We start from the raw sequence: 17858 nt of genomic DNA, 5'->3' as shown, positions 1-17858 counted from the left end.
CTGTCTAAAATTCAGCGCAATAATTGAAATGATGACAAATTTTTTTAATGTGGATCCAAATTGTAACTCTTGGATCGCGAGTCTTTGACCATATCGTGTAGACCAGTGCTTCCCAAACTTTTTCAACTTTCGCCCCCTTGAGGCCAACATTTATCTGAAATCGCCCCCCTGATATGTGATTTCAATATTTTATGTAATTAAGTGCAGTACGTCAAAAAAAATATCCACAGAATCATGATACATGTACACTATCGGACATATAAAATGCACCAAAGCCGTTTTCCCATACAAAATGGTCAACTTCCGAAAGCTACATCTCCACCGTTTCTCAATAGATTTTTCTCATTTTTTCTGTAATGAACTACAAATTACCTCAATTTTTAATAACTATTGAAAAAGTTGTGTGAAAACTATTGGTTCAAAGTTACAGATAGGTTGAATTTTGACATAAAAAATGCGCCAAGAGGAAAAGTATCCATTCGGTATCTTCAGCGCATTTGGTCTTTATTACGCAATGAACAAAGCGCTGAAGACAACAAGATGCTACGACGCGTAGTTTATCTGCTACATCACTTTGTGTCTTGGTGTATTTTTTATGTCAATATTCAATCTATCTGTAGCTTTTGAATCAATACTTTTCACAAAACTTTTACAATAGTTTTCGAAAATTGAGAAAATTTGTAGTGAATGTATGAGAATGATTTACTAGATTGCAATTTATAATAGCAATTTTAACAATATTTTGCGTGCATTACAGGCTATTGAATCAGTTTTTGATACAGGTTCAGCCCAGTTTAAACTATTTGAATCTAATATATGCATAGTCGCCTACTTGTGACATAGTTGGGAGATGTTTCGTAAATGGTGATTACATGCGGATTTATATTTTATTTATAAAATTACTGCAATAATTTTCAGAAATTGTGAATAATAAATGTTTGACGTTTCTGGGAACGATTTTTTTTTCAAACACCAAGAAAAATAAGTCTCTAAAATGATTTGTACCATGACAAATGATAAGAAAGAGTGTAAGCGAATCTTCTTTTTTCTGCAAAAATGCTGGATGCCAATGAAAGAAATATTAGCTTCCTACCTCAAAGTTCCCACATGAAAAAATCCTTCTATAAAATATTGGGCATTTGCAAAAAGTTCTAAAATTTCTCAGATAGATGTTTTGTACATCCAAAATTTGTTGTGTTTTAAATGTTATCTGTGACTAATCATCCGAACTTGTGAAAATCTGAGATACCGACCATTCTTAAAGCTCACATAAAATTAAAAAACCTGAATGCATTTGTTTGACAATTATCAAGTGTAGTCTATCGTAATTTTAAAATGACCCTGATTGAAGATATATCGATCTAAGGTAAAATGTTCCTGGAATTAGTTAAGTTTGGAATTGATCAACCTACAGATGTGTGTCCTAAAATAATAATGAGTAATTATTTTCAAATGCTCCCGTGTTAGCCTTTTCGCCCCCTTTTTGAATTTTTCGCCCCCCAAATTCTATTTTACAAATTTTTGCCCCCTTGAGCCTGAAAATCGCCCCCAGGGGGGCAAATTCGCCAACTTTGGGAATCACTGGTGTAGACCATCTAAACACCTGCATAATGAGGTAAAAATAGTCGTAGAGGCTCTTCGTTACTAAGCAGTTGTTTCACGACTTGGATACCGATGGTGAGTCGTAACACCGAGCAGCGCATGAGACGAGTCTCCCCGGGAGCACATCGCCTTGCGCGCGCTTTTAGAATTTTCGAAATAATTAGTACAGTCGACTCTCCACATCTCGATGTTCTACATCTCGATATCTCTCCCAATGTCGATGAATGCTTATCTCGATATCTCCATATCTCGTTGTGCTCCTGTTTATTTTTTGTTCCCAATTTTCTCTCCATATGTCGATATGAACATTATCAAAGGTTACTAGACCAGATCTAAGTGATTCAGAACAATTTGGAATCTCGAAATGAAGTTTGTTTATTATTTTCCTAGTTACGGAGTGATTTCCAATCTAGTGTTCATTAAAATAATGTTCTTTGTCTCGATCCCTCCCTTTCTCGATGGTCCCTTCGATATCGAGATGTGGAGAGGCGACTGTACTATTATTTTCAGCAATTTCACCTGGTGCTTAATATTTGAACAAGTGTAGTTCTCTGTCAAAATTTCATGCCGAACGCTCATTAGGAAACAATGTTACAGTGTGCCAAAGCATTTTGCATCAAAATCGGTTTTCACTACTATTATTCTGAACACTACTGTATACTTAATTAGTAAACGTATCCTGCTTCTGGGATATTAACTTGTTTCGAGTCTATGATATGAATTAAACGACTCTATAGAAAAACGTTTGAGCTTTGCAATCGAAAACAAAAATTTTCAACGGAACATTTGAATGATGCAAAGGAGGAATGAACACATTGAGCTCATTTTGCTCATTTTTTCCCTGCTCGCCCTTCTGCAATGAACACATTATCGGAAACATGCATTCTACTCATGCAACAGTGTGACAAGGTTCAACTGTTTAATTTTTTATTCATTGTAGTTCGAGTAACTTAATTGAGCATTGCGAAATATTTCACATCAATCGGAAATTGACTTTCATTCGATGTATAATCCGAAAAAAGATGATGGTCCATGAAAACAACGCATTTCCATGTTTCATTATGCACAGATTTCATTGCATTCTGCGTTTCCAATAAGAAAAGTTTCATTCTGTTGTCATTATTTGTTTGGCATGGGTCATATCCAAAAACATCATCATGAAATATCTAGAAAATTTGCTGATATATTTTAGCAATCTTTCTGCGTTTTACATTTTTAGTGTCGCCACTTCGATTGCGGTAGTCTTGCTCACCATCTACCTGGGGATAGTGACGCGATTTGCAAATGGTACCAATGAACAGGCCGAGAGAAAAACATCCCGTCCAACACAGGTAAAATATCATTTTATCCACCTCAAGGTCATCGCGGTTTCCTAAGGGACGATTCAAATATGACGTCCATCGTTTTTTGAGATTTCTAGACCCCCCCTCCCCCCTCTGTCACGCTTTTTCCAATACCTTCTACACGTACTGTCACACTTTCGTAGACCCCCCCCCTCCCCCTAATGATGGACGTCATTTTTGGATGATCCCTAATCTGAACACTATAGTTTGGGATTGTTCAAATATTACGTAACGCAACAGGGGGAGGGAGGGGGTCTGACACAGTGTTACGGTTCATACAAAAATTTAAAAAATTCCATACAAAAGCTGTTACGTGGGGGAGGGAGGGGGTCCAAAAATTGGCGAATTTTGCGTTACGTAATATTTGAATGAACCCTTTCAGAATGGCTCGTCCACCGGTGATGGATCCGACAGTGATAGCACCAACGAAAATCTACGAATTGAATCCGTCCGACAATTGAAGTCAGCGAAACTAAAATCATTGGAACAACAGCTGACCGATGAACAGCGAGAAGCTGAGAAGGAGTGGGTTTCATTTTAAGTTTAAAAAGTGCCACATTTGTTAATTTTACTCTTTTATTTGCAGAATTGAAAAAGCCCAATTATCGGCAATTTTTGAACTGTTGAAAAAGCAAAGCGAAAAGTTTGATGGAGATGCCAATTTGAATGAAGATGACTTAAAAGAGCAGCTCACTTTGTACCGGTGAAGCGCAAAATCTATGCGTAGAATAGTGTACAAAATAGACGTATGTCAAATATGTTAAAGAGTTATATAGACAGCGCTAAGTGAGAGTTTGTATTACAATTATCGCAAAATTGTAAAAAAATGGATTGGTGAATTTTAAAATGTGGTCTACAACACATGTTCAGAGAACGTCGTATTGGAACACAATAGTCTGTTTGATAGTGCTATGCACTAAGGTTGTTTAAAAAACAACAACGGGTAAATAATCGCGTAATTTCAAAAACCGACGTAATGAAAATCTCCATGTTTTGGGAGTTCCATGACCTTACCAATAAAAATGTAGTCGATTGTTGTGTATAAAAAAACATTCTGAACAAAGTTTATCTATGCGTCGTATTTTAAAGAAACGCGCATTCCTTACGTCGTATTTTGAAATTAGGTGGTTTTTCACGCGGTAACGAGTTTCTTTGCACCACATCAACCAAAAAATTAAACAAAATATGGCAACAAAAATGAAAATCCATTTTATTTATATTAGTTAGATCATGGCGATTTCGTTTTCTTTGTTTTGTTCCCATACCTATACATTAGTTGTTTTTTTATTTACATCCCTTTATAATAATTTAATTTTACGAACAGATAATACGTAACTCTAGTCAAAACCAATAAATGTTATCGTCTATTTTTGTACGGCTAACAAATTAGGCTAAATGTACTAATGTAATTGTTTCACAATAAACTGCATATCACACTAGGTGCACAGTGTTTATCGTATCCGATCCCGATAATAATCATCTTAGTTTTTGTTTTCTTAACATAAAAAAACTTAACTTCTTTTTTTTTTTTTTTTTGATCATAATTTTTTTTTTTTTGTTAGGCACTCCGTGCACTTGGCCACTACTATGCCGAGTATCAAATTTACAGAATCTATTTATAGTTCTTACTGCTATTTCTCTCATACCGAGCAGGTAGAGGAGAGTGCTGTCGTTGGTTCAATCTATATCCATATCGAAGTCCATTGGTGTGCGGTGGTTCATTTTGCCATGTTTATGTGTTGTGTGAGGCAACAGCCTACAAAGAGGGTCAGTGTGTCTCAGTCACCATCCGATACTGCGAAGGATGGATGTGTTCTTCCCCAATACACGGTCCTTCGTGCGGCGTCTTCAGGTGGCTGGACGGAGTTTATGTGTGGGGGGATTGGGAATCGAACCCATGACCTTCCGCTTGCGAAGCGAAAGCGTAACCTCGAGGCTACGGGACCCCCCTAAACTTAACTTCTTAAAAAGCAAGAATCAAATATGCACGACCTTGTTTCAATAGTTAAAAAGCTTTTGTGAATCTCTTATTACCTTGAGAAAAAAATCATGAATTCAATTTTGCTCCCGATTATTACGGGTACACCGGAATTTTTGATGTTGACATTAAATTAAAACTTTGATTAAAAATTTTGGTGATACCGTTATACGTACATTTTGGTTGCCTGGGTTATGCCGAAATGACCGATAGTTCTAATGAACTGTAAGATCGAATTGGTAACTCACAAGGGTAGGTCAGGCTAGAAAGTGTCATGCGGAGAGCCGAATTTAACAACCTAAATACGATTTCCACAAGATTCAACCATTTTGTTTGCTTTGCAGATGATATGAATATTGCCGGCAGAACATTTAAATAGGTGGTAGACCTGTATTGCCGCGTTAAACGTGAAGTGACAAAAGTAAAATAATAAGCAAAAAACCGAGTACTATACCATTTAATTCCGTTAGAGCTTGTATTTTTGACAGATGCGCGTATTTCGACCTCAACTGTAAGGCCGTCTTCAGTGTCGTGTACTAGACTCGACTCGATGATGACAAAAGTCAGTTTGGTGGTGAATACGTCAAAAACAAGGTACATGCGGATAGGCGGAATCAAGCGCGACACAACTGACGCCGCTAACCGCACGGCCACGAAGCCCCAGTGATGTTTGTTATGCGTTGGTATACACTCTTGAGCTGCTTCGTGATGCGAACTTTTCCAGCACTGGTTCAGAACCGCGATGCAACGCTGCATAGATCAAGTAATCTTTCTGGATGTATGGAAGCCCCAGAAATTGGTGCTACTACCAAAGGCGGGAAAACCATTAGGTGACCCGTCGGCATATAGACCTATCTGTTTTTTAGATACGACGGGCAAGTTGTTGAAGAGATTGATCCTCAACAGGCTAGTACCTACCGTATACGGAAGGTGCGGTAATATAAAATATAAAATAAAATCACTAATTACAATAACTGTGTGAAGGGAATGCTTTGTTTGCACAAAGACCGAAAGTCAGGTAAATTAAAGAACACAAAGAATACATAAACGATGCTTGCGGCGAACGCACTGCCGTTATACGCATAATTGTCCCATGTTCCAAAATATGCAATCGAGAAAAACGCGTTTAAAGATTTTAACACATTTTCGCCTCGTATTGGCCAGGTGTGTGGTAAACTTAATCAAAATCTTTACAATAGTATAAAAAATAGCGTGTTCATTAGAGTCAAGAGTTTTCATCATTGGAATAAAGTAAATTTAGCTAGAAATACGGGGTTTTTGGTGAATTTCTACGCATAACAGTCCCATTGATATTAGTGACCAATTATGTGCCAAGCATAATGCTGTAGATGTCCGTTCTTACGTATAGATTGTACCGAATGTAGAGGACGTATATCCTCAAGACTATTTTAAGGCACATAATGACGGCTCAAGTGACATGTGCCAAACGGAGCCACGTGTGGGGAAGTGAAGAAATACGATTTTATAGTTTGGGATGGAAAGCAAAGTTTTCTGTATGTGTGATAATGAGACAATGTATGAGTTAGTGAATGAAAAAGTGGATGAGTAAGTTAGAGAGTTTATAAGATGTAATAAATTAATATATCGACTCTTCCAGCTGCAGGCTTGACAGAAACTCATCTGCGAATTCAAGGATATTTTGCGGAGTAAATATTTAACTCAAAATTCACGACGCAAATCTTCACACGATTTGACATTTCTTTGGACTTGGTTTGCAAAATCATGATTTTTGATACATCGCAAATAAAGCTTCAGAACCATCAACATATTTGCCACTTGCATCGAAGAACCAATTACCCAGAATAACCCAGTATGTGGCCAGGTCACCCAAAACCTCTTGAACTATTCTTCTTTTGACATGACTTTGACTTCTTCTTGACTTCATCAAGTTTGATTTGTCGCAAGGTAGGTCTCAGAATCGCCAATATAATAACCACCTCTTCTGGAGAACAGAGTACCCAAAACAACCTGGCATGTTATCAAGTTATCCAAGAACCTTTGAATTACCCTTCTTTAGCCTTGATTTGGGAATTTATGTAGTTTGATGTTGCCAGCTAGGTTTCAGAACCGATGATTTAGAGGCCATTTCTTCCAGGGAACCGGGAATTCGGAGCAATCCGACATGTGGTCAAGTTATTCAAATACATTTGAACCACCTTTGGACATGATTTGCAAATTCATGAAAATTGATATGTCGCAAGCAAAGTTTCAGATTCGCCAATATAATATGGCCACTTCCTCCAATGAACCGGTATTCGGAACAACCCAGCATGTGGCCAAGTCATCCAAAAACATTCGAACTATTTTTATTTAGACTTAGTTTGCTAAATCATGAAGTTGATTTGTCGCAAGCCATGGACTCGAAAATAAAAAATAAAACATGGGATGTAAAGCCAACGTAAGAAGGTGTTCAAAACGATTTTCCCAAACACCAGCTAATTCAAAACTTCCTACTGACTATTTTGTTCGAGATCAGCGCAGCGAATTGTATAGTGTGACAGTTATGCGTAGAAATACAGTAGTGGGACAGTTATGCGTAGAAATTCATCAATGGGACAAATTGACTTGGCTTGCTTTTCATTGAGTTTCCGAACAAAGTTAATTTTTGGTGTGTGTTTTCTAAAACTATACGTAAAAATAAACTGTTCAATGACAAAAAGTCAAAACGCACAAAAAGTAGCATGGGACAATTATGCGTATAACGGCAGCGCAAGGCTCGGTTAAAAAAAGCACGGTTTGGGGATCTCGAGTAAACGCGATTTGTTGATCGACCACCGATTCGACGAGAGTATAAACGGAAAAAAATCTATTCACACTTTGTTAGTGAAGGTTGTAATGCCACTGTGTTAAAAAAAATTCAGCGTGTTTGGAAATTTGAAGAGCGCCAAAAAAAGGCGAGTGTGACGCTCAGCTTTTCATCGATCTGTAGATTCTGCTTTGGTTGATGCCATCTAGTCTTCGCGTCGTGAGATTCATTCACTATTCTAAATTTGAAGCAACAACACGCGTTTTGCGGAAGTTAAAAAAATTCGGCACAAAATGAAGTTCCGGAGCTACAACAAATTCAGAAAAGGTATATCCTACTCTGGACGCTTTCCAGTCGGACGTTCAGAAAGCTGTGGTGGCAATCAAGCGTAAAATAAGCGATATCCGTTACTGCGCGGTAGTCACTCTGGATGTGAAGAATGCGTTCAATAGCGCAACGTAGGGGAAGATGGCCCAATACGCACAGATGGGGTAAAACGGCCCGACTCATTGAATCATTTCTAGAACGTTTCAATCTGTATAATTTGCCAAACGACGTTCATATACGTTTACCCAAGAAGTGCTGCTACAATCCATGGACATAAACTCATAGATTTTATCTTAATTTCCCGGTGATATTCAACACTTTTCACTTTTTTGCCTAAATATTAAGGTTTTCCGTTGACTGTATTAACCAATAAGCGTTTCCATGCCAAAGAGCAAACTCATGGGGAAGTATGGTTGCTAACTCTTCGAACTCCATACTAAATGGCATTTTACCCCACCCATTTGGTCATTTTGAACCACCCCCATTTTTTAATCAACTTTTCGACACGATTTAAAACCGTAAAAAAACTCACATTTGGGAAATTTTTTGTGATAGCTAGCAAATATTGTAAAGTATTGTAAAAATAATAATAAATAAAAATATTTAAATTCCAATTTAAAGTAAACTGAGTTTAATGTTCAGCTAAAGATGCTTGAATGTTAACTGGTCGTGTAAATTTAAAGTGCATTTGATTGAAAAACAAGCGATTTATCGTTCACATTTCAGTTTATGTTGATGCTGACGTATCGATGGAGGAAGTAGAGTTGACAACAGCGCACTCTACCTCCATTGTTGAGGATTGGATGAGGTCTAGGAAACCAGAACTGGCCCATCACAAGACAGAGTAGTTACCTGCAAAGGCAAGCTCCTGGCAGACGAGGCGCTATCCCTACTGAGGTATGGAGGATCAATCTGGTCAAAAGCGCAGTAAGATAAAGCGGTTGGCAGCCACATAAACGATCATGTGCTTAAGAGTAGCAGTGCATATCAAACAATCTCTAAAGAGGTCGTGTTCATCATAGCCGGGATGACACCCATCGGGCTCATCATCAAGGAAGATATTCAATGCTTCAACCGAAACGCGTGTAATAAGACAACGCTCAGAAGTTCGCAGCAGGAATGGGATAACTCCACTAAAGGTAGATGGACCCTTCGGCTAATACCAAATGTGTCAGATTGGTATAAAAAACACATGAACAAGTGAACCTCAAACTGACGCAGTTTCTGTCAGGACATGGTTGTTATAGGTAGTACCTGCATAAGTTCGAGCACTCAGAAACTCTTGCCCCAATTGTGGTAGTTTGGAGGAAACTGCGGAGCATATCGTGTTCGATTGCCCCCATTTCATTGTTGTGAGGGATCGAATGCCTGCTACATGCGGTCCCTGTTCCCTACACGTTAGGGGCGGTCCATTAATTACGTAAGACAATTTTCGGGGTTTTTCAACCCCCCCCCCCTCCCCCCATGGTACGATTTTTTGTATGAAAATTAAAAATAAATTGTATGGCGCGTAAGAAATCTCAAAAATGAGTAAATAATATCCTCTTCATCCTGAGCATCTTTTCCACATCCTTCAATATGTTTACCGGAAGTTCATTTCGACGCTAGAGCCTCGTGGTGATCAAATTCCGAACTAAACATTTGCCCATGAAGAAGTCCTTATCCTACTGAGCAACTTTTCCGAAGACAGCATCTGCCTAGATTAGACTGGCCCTTTAAAAAAGTTGGAAAACTCAACGGGGAATGTTCCTTAGGGTAAGAAAAAAGCTCTCTCAAAATTACAACTCGATTGGTTTATCACTAGCTGGCGGTTCAATTCGAAGTTTGCATGCGATTTTCATTTCAAATGTATTGGAAATTTACCTCATGTCACTGTTCCGTTCCGTATACTAGTTGATCGCGGTAAATTGAACCCATAATTACAAATACTCTAGTTGATATCCTAATGAACATAGTAATTGCAGAAGGTTGTATCTGGATTGAAAGTTAGGCTTGGATAAGCAGTTCCGTAAAATCACATACATGCATGCGCCTTGTGCAGCAGCTCGCTCAGAGTCAAAGGTGGCTATGATGCGCTTAATGGTTACCATCTAAGACAAGACGTGACAGGTCAAAGTACAAAAATGAAACCAATTGCCTGTCAAAAAAGACCATTTCTCATTGGTCGTTTTGGCAAAGGCCTACTTTCACATCGTTGAGTTGGATTGCAACAGGGCACTTTGTTGCTAGCTCGGCCGTGTTGCTAAATCATAAATTAGAGTTTTCATCAAAAGTTTGAAAATTTTCAATGAAATCTTTTTGTTTCATGTTAAGTTTACCGCATATGCTCATACAGTACTAAATAAATACAATATACTTGATTCAGAGCAATATAATGGAAATTGTGACAATTTTCTCTACAAGTATTGCCTGTTTCGAATATAAACCTTATTTATTTTAAAGAGAGCATCCCTATTGCATTAAATGTATGAAGCGTGTAAAAAAACAACCTAAGCATGGGCCTTGGTATTTGAATTTGTTCACAAGATTTGCTTAGAAAGAATACTGGTAGCATTTGCTTTGGTATCGTCGAGGTTATCGGCTGAAAAACAACTGGGTAGTCTTAGTTAAGCTGTCACGTCCTGTCCTAGGTTACCATTAATCTATGTTGAAGAAATATAAAGCAATATTGCAAAAGCTTAAAAAATTCCCTCAGAAAGCTAAAACACCAACTTTGTCAATATTAATTATTATACAACCTTCAACAAATTTCCTTGACCAAACAGTAGATGATGTGATGTTTCTCATATGTTTGAGCTGGAAATCCCATGTCAACTTCAACTCTATCACGCCAGCTCATCGAACGACCAAATGAGCTGACATTTCTTTGGATTTGGACTATACAAATTTTTTTTTCCTTCATACTGTGCTGGGCCTGTCTAGTCTAGATGTTCACAATTCCATATCGACGCCGGCGCCACGAGCAAGTTCTTATCTTCCTGAGCAAGTTTTCTGGAGACAAATTCCTTGTATATTTTCACAATCTCGAGGTATCGCCTAATTGGTCCCTACCAGGAGATTATACCGACGGCAGCGCAACTACGTTTCTAAAAGTTCTGCATCTCTACCAGTTTGATAATGACTGCTGCTTTCTGGAATGAGCATATCGTAATTCCACATGTCCCACATTGTCTCCTTCGTATCCGATTCGAGGTGGCCATTGGAATTGGAACCGGTACTTCAAGTAGTTATCACAATCCTAAGAAGCACATCTTTCGAATGCGGAATAAATTTCATTATTTTGTTGTCATTTCAATGATCTATAAGAGTATACGGGTTGTACTGGGCAGTGTTTTGGAAAGCCCAAGCAAGACGGTTTGTTTTCGGGACGCCGGGAGTTTGATTTACGGTTCGCGTGTTGTGCTGGGCAGTGTTTTGGAAAGCCCAAACAAGACGCTTCATTTTCGGGACGCCGGGAGTTTGGTTTTTGTTTCGCGTTTTGTGCTGGGCAGTGTTTTGGAAAGCCCAAGCGAGACGTTTCGTTTTCGGGATGCCGGGAGTTTGGGTTTCGGTTCGCGTGTTGTGCTGGCAGTGTTTTTGGAAAGCCCAAGCAAGACGCTTCGTTTTCGGGACGCCGATAAGTATTGCTGTTCGCGCTGTGTGAGTGTGAAAAGATATTCGTGTTCAGTCGAGGATGGATTACCAACTGGTGAGCTCGTTTCATGCTTATGATAACACATTTTTTCATGAAAGCGTTACTTTTTTTGTAATATTCAATCAAACTTTGTATGTTTCGTCACTATAAGTGTCGGCATTATGCCTGTTTTATACAATTCTAAAAAACATAAAATTTTTGATATTTCTTAAAATATTTTATGAATTGTTTGACATTATGAATGTCGACGTTTATTTTAAAACTTCTACCAAAGACTTTTCTTCTTGAAGCATAAATGTTCAATAATACTTCTTTATAATTTTCAAACAAACCATGTATGGTTCGTCACTACATGTGTCGGCATTATTCCTGTTTCATATAATATAAGATATACGTATATATTTTTCTCTTTTCACCAATTATAAAAACTTCCTTTGAATGGTTCGACATTATAGATGTCGACGTTTATTTTAAATCTTCTACCAAAACTTTTGAGACAAATCTAAAAACTAGCTTTAAGTATAAATCGTATTTTTCCTCCTTATCCATGGATCGCATCACCGACCAAAGGTGACTCCCAGATCTTTTCCTTCTCCACTAATAAACACCCTTCCCGTGGTGATTGTGGAGATGCAGAGGTATTCTCCGTCTCTAGAAGCAACAATCATTACACCCTAACATTCCTTTCCTATCCCAACTGACTGTAAGGACTTGGCCGGCGCCGTTATTGATCAATAATATTAGATCTGCTAAATTGCACTCCGAGAGTAAGTGGAAACTCCCATCTCTTATTCATTTGGATCGCAGTGCAATTATTACCAGTTCCGATCAATCACGGAGTAGCAACCATTGACATGTACAGTCAGTCTATGCTATATAGCTATGCTATTTCGATGATCTATAAGAGTATACGTTTCTGAGTCGTAATGAACCCAGAATCTTAATCCATTATTTTTCTTAACGTGAAGATGCATCGAAGCTAAACCTCAAATTTTCAAGAGCACAAATCTAGAGAACCAGACAGCTGTTTGTGCTGAAAATGCTACTCACTGGTCACTAGCTGGTGGTGATCAATCGATTAAGTTTTCAGCTCAAACGGATGTTTAGTTCTCCAGATTTGGGCTCTTGAAAATTCGAGGTTTGGCTTCGATGCATCTTCACCTTAAAGGCCGTAGAAGGTTAATGCTTCATAAATCACAAAGATGTGTCATCATATATTTTAAACGCCGCGCAATGTAGATTAAAATATGCTATTTTGTTTATTAGTTAGCTTATTCTAGTCTCTAGACCGTTACCTAACCGCGATATTGAGCCAGATTGGTATGACCTGCTGTGTCATATAAATATGTGCTTATCCTTTGCATGAGTCAATTGATTCAAGACCTACCTAAAATGTTTCCAGAATCTCCGATCACGGTGACCTTTCATTATTCAACACTTATTCTAAGCGCCACTACAGTAGTCGTCACACCGTTTTCCATTCATTCACTTTGCTCACTTTACATAATTAGGAATACTATATTACAGGAAATAATAACAATGGACCTGCCTTTTCAATGTGGCACGTCGATAAAGAGCAGAAAAAGACTGGTTGGGACGATGATATTGCGATTTTCTGCACTATTAATTCTAGCGTACATTTTTTTTATTTGTCTTGTGAGAAACCTCGACAAATATCTGGAAAACATTTACAAAGTCAATTTGTTAAAGCTCTTCTAGGATTTGTTTGTCTTTTATCAGTACAGAGCTCCCATTACTATTCGAAAGCATTGCCTATTTCTTTGCCTTTTTGGACATCTAACGTACAGTAGATGTTTCTAAGATGGACTGGGTCGCATTATATACTACAGTAGCGGCTATTGTCACTAAATTGCTGGCATCGAAAGGATTACTGGTTTCTGTTTCTACACTCGTTGGCAACTGGTTGAATACTGTGGTTGGTTGAGATACCGTCGACGTCATAGATGATATGCTGGTGGTTGTCTCCGGAGTGACAGTTGTTGTGCTAGATTGAATTATTGCTGACGATAGTGTAGTGATAATGGCTGTTGCTAAAGTTGTAGTGCTTGTGGTACTGCTGAAGCTTAGATTAGTGAAAGGTGGTTGATTCGGCTTTGGTGGCACAAAAGGATATTGTGGACAAGGATTTGGGAGCTGAGGGCCTAGCATAGACTCAAATACGTATCCTACCAACGAGCCAGCTGTTAATCCTAGGTTATACGAGAGAGTCATCATATTGCCTGTAACTTCACGTAATGTGGCCGAAACTTTGTCTGGAGCCAGCATCATGGGTAAACTGCCTGCTAACCCATTGGTAACTCCAAGAGCGGCAGTGAAGACGAATGCTGATGCCTCCCCTGCAATCACAGGTTGATCACGAGGAGAACAGCACAACAATATAAGTGGTACAAGTAAAGCTCTTAAGCCAGACATCAAGATGAGCTGCCTTCGTGACCAGCTGTATGGAACTGCAGCCAACAGTTTACCCACTACATCAGATGTATTGAAAGTAAACATAAGAAGAACTGGCATCCATGTTCCCAAATTGCACGAAATGATTTCTGACTCTATTCCAGGATACAGGGATAGAGTTACACAGTACGCCAGTGCTATACAAGCCATATATGGGTAAATGGCATGGGCAACTTTCCATCGGGACTCCAATCCACCTGAAAAAGCATATTCAAAAGTGTAGTGTATATTTGAATCTACAATCATACAAACTAAACTCACTCCGGAAACTTCCAAATCGCCCAGCGGTACAGATGTCAGGAGTCATCACATGTTCCACCTTAAACGCAACGTTCGGTATATCGTGCGAAGCGGTCGCCGAGGTTGGCGATGTGACTGGGCGATTTGTAGCGTTATTATTTGTTGCTACACTAGTTGTGGTAGACGTTAAATTATTGATATTGGTCTCTAGCACATTCTCAGCTCCACTTGGGTTTGATAACTCGTATACCGGATTGCTGTAATGTATAGTATTTGAGAATATGATAATAAATGATAATTCTTATAGTAAGAACCTAAAACTGAGCGTTGTAGTGCCTGGAGTTATGTGGACAGGTGGACTGGATTCCAATGCCAAGACTCCATAACGGGCGTTAGACAGTTCATTTTCTATGGTGTCACTCTAAAAGGATATGAAAACATACAATAATCAATAATGAGCAAAGCAATTTATAGTTATAAACTCACCAATGTGTGATCATCGTCGGGTCGAAGTACGATTTTAGCACAAGCCTTCATATGGTATCGTACAAACGGCGAGTGGCTTGTAATGGAATGTAGGACATAGCTAAATGCTATATAAACCGTTGACGTCAGGAAAAATATAGCCGTTGACGCTCGATCGCTTTTGATAAGAAGTTTTGTAACAACGCGATTGGAAGATACCAAAAATCCAGCAATACCTTCAAAATACAATACATTTATTCATTTCACGAAATCACTATTTCATATCAAACAGAACTTACTTTCTCCGGCCATCACAGCTTGAGTATACTGTTTTGGTAACATACTGGCAAACCCATAAAAGCTGGACTGTTGTATTGTGCATCCCATGGCCACCAGAGAAACGGCAGCCAAGTTTACCGAATACGCCGTTTTAGCACTAAACATGTGCCAAGCCACTTCACAAAGTGCAACGAAAACCAATGTGGTGAACGATATCGCGTATCCTGAAATTAAACAAAAATCAAACGCTTTCCCAACTACAATGCTTTAAATTTTACGTACCAAAAGCAACTCGTACGCGAAAAGGTGCTAACGATAAGAATACATTATTGAGTAATACAGCTCCTAATGCAACTATGATGTACGTCATTGACATGTCCAACGCTACAGATTGACCCGGAAATCGAGACTGCCAATAATCTGCCGCTATGATGAAACTGTAAAGAAAGAGAGAAATGCATTTCTTGAGTACTTTCTGGAAAACCTCTAGGGATCATTTGAGCTTTTGTCCTAAGGGTTCAAGATGTTTCACATTAGTATTATTTTTTTCTCACCATATATTAACCTTTCGGTCGTCGCGCGTTGTACTTTGTACAACACCCTTGGTTTTGCGAATATCTCAGAAGTCTGACCACTTAGAAAGATGACGTCTTCGGCAAAGCTATTCAGTAGCTCAAGGGCTATCATTATTTGAGCCAAGAAATTCAAAATTTTGCCACTAGGCGGCGCTAGTGAGCATGAAACTTTTGTATCTTAGATCTCAGGATCCTGACCACTTAGAAAGATGGCGTCTTCAGCAAAGTTGCTCGGTAACTTATGGACTATCATTGTTAGAGATAGTTGATTCAAAATTTTGCCACCAGGCAGCGCTAGTGTGTATAAAACATTTGTTTTCTCAAATATCTCAGGAGCCTGAACACTTAGAAAGATGGCGTCTTCGGCAGAGTTGTTCAGTAGTTCAAATTATTTCTTTATTTAATCCTTAAAATTCGAGATTTTGTAAAATAATGATAGTTCCTGAGCTTCTGAACAATTTTGCTGAAGGTGCCTGTCTAAAAAGTCAAGATCCTGCAGTACCCGAAAAACAAAAATTTTATGCTCACTAACGCCGCCTGGTGGCAAAATATTTTATTTCTTCCATCAAATAATGATAGTCCTTGAGCTACTGAACTATTTTGCCGAAGACGCCATCTCTCTAAGTGGTCAGGCTCTTGAGATATCTGCAAAAAAAAGTTTCATGCACACTAGCGCCGCCTAGTGGCAAAATTTTGAATCAACTAGCTCGAACAATGATATTCCTTAACTTACTAAACAACTTTGCCGAAGACGCCATCCTTCTAAATGATCAGGATCCTGATATATTTGCAAAACAAAAGTAAAACTTTCAGCTAGTGCCACCTAGCGGTCAAATTCCGAATTAAATGCGGTACCATCAAGTAGCGCTTCACATCCAGAACTACTTTTCTAAAGACCTCAAGTTTCTATATTATCTGGATTTTGAGATATACCGATTTCAAACTGTGGTTTACTCGAACCGTATATTATTAAGGGACTGTTCATTTTATAAAGTGGACACTTTGTTTATGCTATATCTTTTTTATTTATTGATAAAATCGTAATCGGTTTTCTGTGCATCGTTGAACTATTATTCTACAATACTAGGAACATATAAGATCTCAGAAAATGCTTTTGGTTGAAGAGCTAAATAGTTTTTCCAAAAACTACTAAGAAAAGCAGTTCGTCAAAGTTTAACATTATTTTTCGCAAAACAAAAATTATATTTTTTATGAACAAATAGTATGTTTGTATCCTTCACTATTCTACTAAAGGTAAAGCTTTGAAAAAATCAATTATATGCCACCATTCTCTGATATTAGTAATTTTAGTGATTTACCCAGTCTCATACTTTTAAAATCATGTACACATATTTATCGATATACAGCAAATTGCAAAACGGTTTTCTCCGTATATTTCAATTGGTAATCTTAGAATGACATATTATGAAAATAATATGAGGAAAATAAAATCGATTTTATTACAGCAGTGTTGCCAATTTTGATGATTTTCAATAAACTTTGAAAGATCTTCTGAGAATAAAGCAATTGTGTTTATATTGTGCCTTAAATGTGGCGTGGGGACTAAATAACTAACTCGATGAAGGCGTAAGTTATTTTTCATATTAACACTGCATTGGCACTTCCGTCATGACATACTTATAGCCAAAAAATTCTACTCATATCAATTCCCTTGAAATTTAAAATATTTTTCTCTAAAATATATAGGGGAAAAATGATTTTATTATATCTGTAAAATTGTTGCTCCAAAAATTACTTGATTTTTTCTATCAAGTTTCTGATTGATGATGCTTTTGAAGAACAAGCCTTTTTTGAAAATAAAAAATATAAATTATCGAATTTTTAAGCCAATTTCTAACAATCATTGTTTTTGATAACCTCCAAAAATCGACCGTTATAATCGTTGTCCCATATTTGTGTGAATTGTAATTATTTTGGAGATTTTTTTTATCACAACATTGTACAATACTAGTCGAACGATGTGCAGAAAACCGATTGAAATTTCATTGATAAATAAAAAAGATACAGCATGCACAAGGTGTCCACTTTATAAAATGAACAGTCCTTATGCGATTTTGATGTACATTTGTTGATTTTACCGCATTATAAAGGGTCATACTGTAAATAAAAACCGTCGAGTATTATTCTTAAGAAGGAATACATTTTGGTTTGGTGT

The 17858-nt window shown here is 37.9% G+C and overlaps 2 protein-coding genes across 5 annotated transcripts in view; one reads left to right on the top strand and one right to left on the bottom strand.

Annotated features, from left to right (window-relative positions):
- The first annotated feature begins 2690 nt into the window (after positions 1-2690).
- On the top strand, positions 2691-4384 carry LOC5575323. Of its 2 annotated transcripts, none has more exons than XM_021851719.1 (3): positions 2691-2933; positions 3328-3470; positions 3532-4384. In XM_021851719.1, exons 1-3 carry the CDS (start codon positions 2760-2762, stop codon positions 3650-3652), a joined length of 438 nt encoding a protein of 145 aa, XP_021707411.1. In that variant the 5' UTR covers positions 2691-2759; the 3' UTR covers positions 3653-4384. The 2 variants fall into 2 exon arrangements, with proteins under 2 accessions (XP_021707411.1, XP_001655699.2); XM_001655649.2 differs by having other exon boundaries at positions 2692-2933; positions 3322-3470.
- An 8501-nt stretch (positions 4385-12885) lies between these two features.
- The window catches only part of LOC5575322 (equilibrative nucleoside transporter 4), a 28541-nt gene continuing 23568 nt past the window's right edge, over positions 12886-17858 (bottom strand). For all 3 annotated transcript variants that reach the window (XM_021848671.1, XM_021848670.1, XM_021848669.1), the window contains 6 exons: positions 15390-15544; positions 15128-15331; positions 14850-15064; positions 14678-14784; positions 14385-14620; positions 12886-14320 (listed from right to left, as the gene is read on the bottom strand). In XM_021848671.1, the coding sequence (XP_021704363.1) occupies positions 13449-14320; positions 14385-14620; positions 14678-14784; positions 14850-15064; positions 15128-15331; positions 15390-15483 (1728 nt within the window). In that variant the 5' untranslated portion in view covers positions 15484-15544 and the 3' untranslated portion in view covers positions 12886-13448. The remainder of the gene's footprint in view (positions 14321-14384; positions 14621-14677; positions 14785-14849; positions 15065-15127; positions 15332-15389; positions 15545-17858) is intronic.

The sequence above is a fragment of the Aedes aegypti genome, chromosome 3, assembly GCF_002204515.2.
Source record: "Aedes aegypti strain LVP_AGWG chromosome 3, AaegL5.0 Primary Assembly, whole genome shotgun sequence".
NCBI lineage: Eukaryota > Metazoa > Arthropoda > Insecta > Diptera > Culicidae > Aedes > Aedes aegypti.
This window is presented reverse-complemented; position numbering and strand designations above follow the sequence as displayed.

Excerpts from the sequence above, each read along its gene's own strand:
- LOC5575323 (XM_001655649.2), top strand. The coding sequence starts at position 2,760 with ATGAAATATCTAGAAAATTTGCTGATATATTTTAGCAATCTTTCTGCG. Across the intron at positions 2,934-3,321 it reads AAACATCCCGTCCAACACAG|TTTCAGAATGGCTCGTCCAC; the intron begins GTAAAATATCAT and ends TTGAATGAACCC. Across the intron at positions 3,471-3,531 it reads CAGCGAGAAGCTGAGAAGGA|AATTGAAAAAGCCCAATTAT; the intron begins GTGGGTTTCATT and ends TTTTATTTGCAG.